The following is a 2,176-nucleotide window of genomic DNA, read 5'->3' on the forward strand; positions in this document are numbered from 1 at the left end:
GTTTCTAGGTGACCTGCAACCCTCTAGCCATCTATCAAACCAGAATAAAGTTTTTTCTCCATTGCCAATTGATTTAGTTAGGCATGAACGGAATGAATGAAGTATGGTATTAATTCCCGCCCAAAAGAACGATTTATTTTTTGGGGGTTGTGAAAAAAGATAACCCCACATTTTATTTCTCTATATTATTATTATTATTATTTTTAATAATTAAAGGTTTAAGTTTAACTTCTAACAGTTTCTTGGGCTCATATCTCCGGTACATCAATCCTCTGAACAGATGCACAAATGTTGGTAAGCGCAACGTCAGGGTACTTAGAGAAATACCCTTCCATGAAGTTACTATATCTCTCAAACAATTCATCCATCAGTTCCGCTCCAAAGTGGCTTACAAACAATGATTCGGAGCATGCCCTCATGCTCTGGGACATTCTTTGAGCAGTGGTTGCATTCTCTTCAACCTTATCATCATGTTCACAAGCTTGATCTCTTGCTTCACACCACCCAACATCAAACATCTGAATGCTTTTGATGGCAAACGATCCTTCTCTTCTGATAGCATTCTTCACTTCCTCTAAAGTAGGTGTGTATAATGGCAGATTAAAGGAATCTATTTTCTCCATCTCCACAATACCCTGGATGCACATAAAATATAGGTAGCGTTTTCATGTGATAGTGCATGCATGCATCATGCGTTCATGCATCCATGAAGATGTGTATATATATATATATATATATACCTGAGAGGCCATGTCCATGAGTGCCTGTGCCAAGAGTTCCCATTGGAGGTAAATACCTTCAACAGATGGATCTTCACCTTTCCTTGCAACCAGTGTGAGCACCATGCAACCACCGTGAATGACTTCTTCAGCTCGGCACTTGAGAAACTGTGAGAAATCTCTCTCGAACTGCTTGGTGAATGCCTCTAATACAAAAGGAGGACTTGTTTTAGAGATGTATATATTTCCTTTGTTTAGCCCCAACTTGGTTCCATTTTGAAGCTCAGCAGGAACCTATAAAATCAAATAGTAGACCTGCTTAATTTGTATTAATTCTGACTAGTAGTTCAAGGTTAGAAATACTTTTAGAATAACTATAATATAGCTAGTCTATATATGGACAAGCACATGTAGGTATGGGGTGACCGAAATAAAAAATGAGTTTGTCCCTGATCTAAAAAAGAAAATTAATTTGACCTGAGAAAGCCAGTGGAGGCACATGGAAGAGTGAACAAAATGCAATGTCTGGCTGGGAAACAAACGGCCGTAGAATGAACCAGGAGCGACTGAGATGAAACAACTGTGATTCATTTTGAAGTCTTCAAATGATCTAATTAGTGTATTGAAATCATTCCTTGGTAGGTCATTCAACATTACATGAATCTCTGGCAATGGCTTCTGGTTGAGCTCCTTGCACACTAACTCCACTGCATCAATGGCATCAGAGACCACAAGTAAGGCATTAGGTCCTGAAGAACAACCTAAGTCCGCAATGCTCATGTTCTTAGGACAGGATGTGTTCTTGAACGCTTCTATCACTGCTCTTTCCCTCTCTGACTTGGTCACTGATTGTATCAAACTCTGCAAAATATACTAGAAGTTGTCACACACACACACACACACACACACACACAAATATTTATATGTAGAGAGGGAAAGAGTAAATGATCACTTGGATTGTGGAGTTCTTGGAGTAGCTCATGTCATCGTTGCCAACATTCATGTGAAAATATTGCTCAACTTGCATATTGGTCTTTGATGTTATGTTTAATTATGAGTGTTATTCTTTTGACAAATACGGTGTGACATTGAGTGAGTTGATATAGACTTAGGGTGTGTTTAGATAGTGGGATATTTTATTCCATGGATGAGGGATATCCATGGATGAAATATCCATGGATGGGAATATCCATGGATAAGTGTTTGGTTGGATGGATTTAATAATAAGGATAGAGATTGTTTGGTGTTTGGTTAGAGGGATAAGGATATGTAAAGTTTTGGATATCCATTTTTAAATGTTTGGATGAGTGGATATGGGAGTGGTATGATAACCTTATCCATGAGGAGGTGAAATTACCCTTTTATTTAATTAATAATTTTTTAAAATTTTTAAAATTGTTTAATTAAATTCAATTATAGTGGATGATTAAAAAAATTTATTTTTAAAATATTTTAAG

General features: G+C 37.0%; 1 protein-coding gene across 1 annotated transcript; it reads right to left on the minus strand.

The window, feature by feature from the left end:
- Positions 1-234: 234 nt before the first annotated feature.
- Positions 235-1,736, minus strand: LOC120262290 (jasmonate O-methyltransferase-like). The gene is made up of 4 exons (XM_039270383.1): positions 1,672-1,736; positions 1,197-1,580; positions 741-1,013; positions 235-635 (listed from the first exon to the last, which is right to left on the minus strand). Exons 1-4 carry the CDS (start codon positions 1,720-1,722, stop codon positions 249-251), a joined length of 1,095 nt encoding a protein of 364 aa, XP_039126317.1. The 5' UTR covers positions 1,723-1,736; the 3' UTR covers positions 235-248.
- Between the last annotated feature and the right edge of the window lie 440 nt (positions 1,737-2,176).

Source organism: Dioscorea cayenensis, chromosome 5 (assembly GCF_009730915.1).
Source record: "Dioscorea cayenensis subsp. rotundata cultivar TDr96_F1 chromosome 5, TDr96_F1_v2_PseudoChromosome.rev07_lg8_w22 25.fasta, whole genome shotgun sequence".
Classification (NCBI taxonomy): domain Eukaryota; kingdom Viridiplantae; phylum Streptophyta; class Magnoliopsida; order Dioscoreales; family Dioscoreaceae; genus Dioscorea; species Dioscorea cayenensis.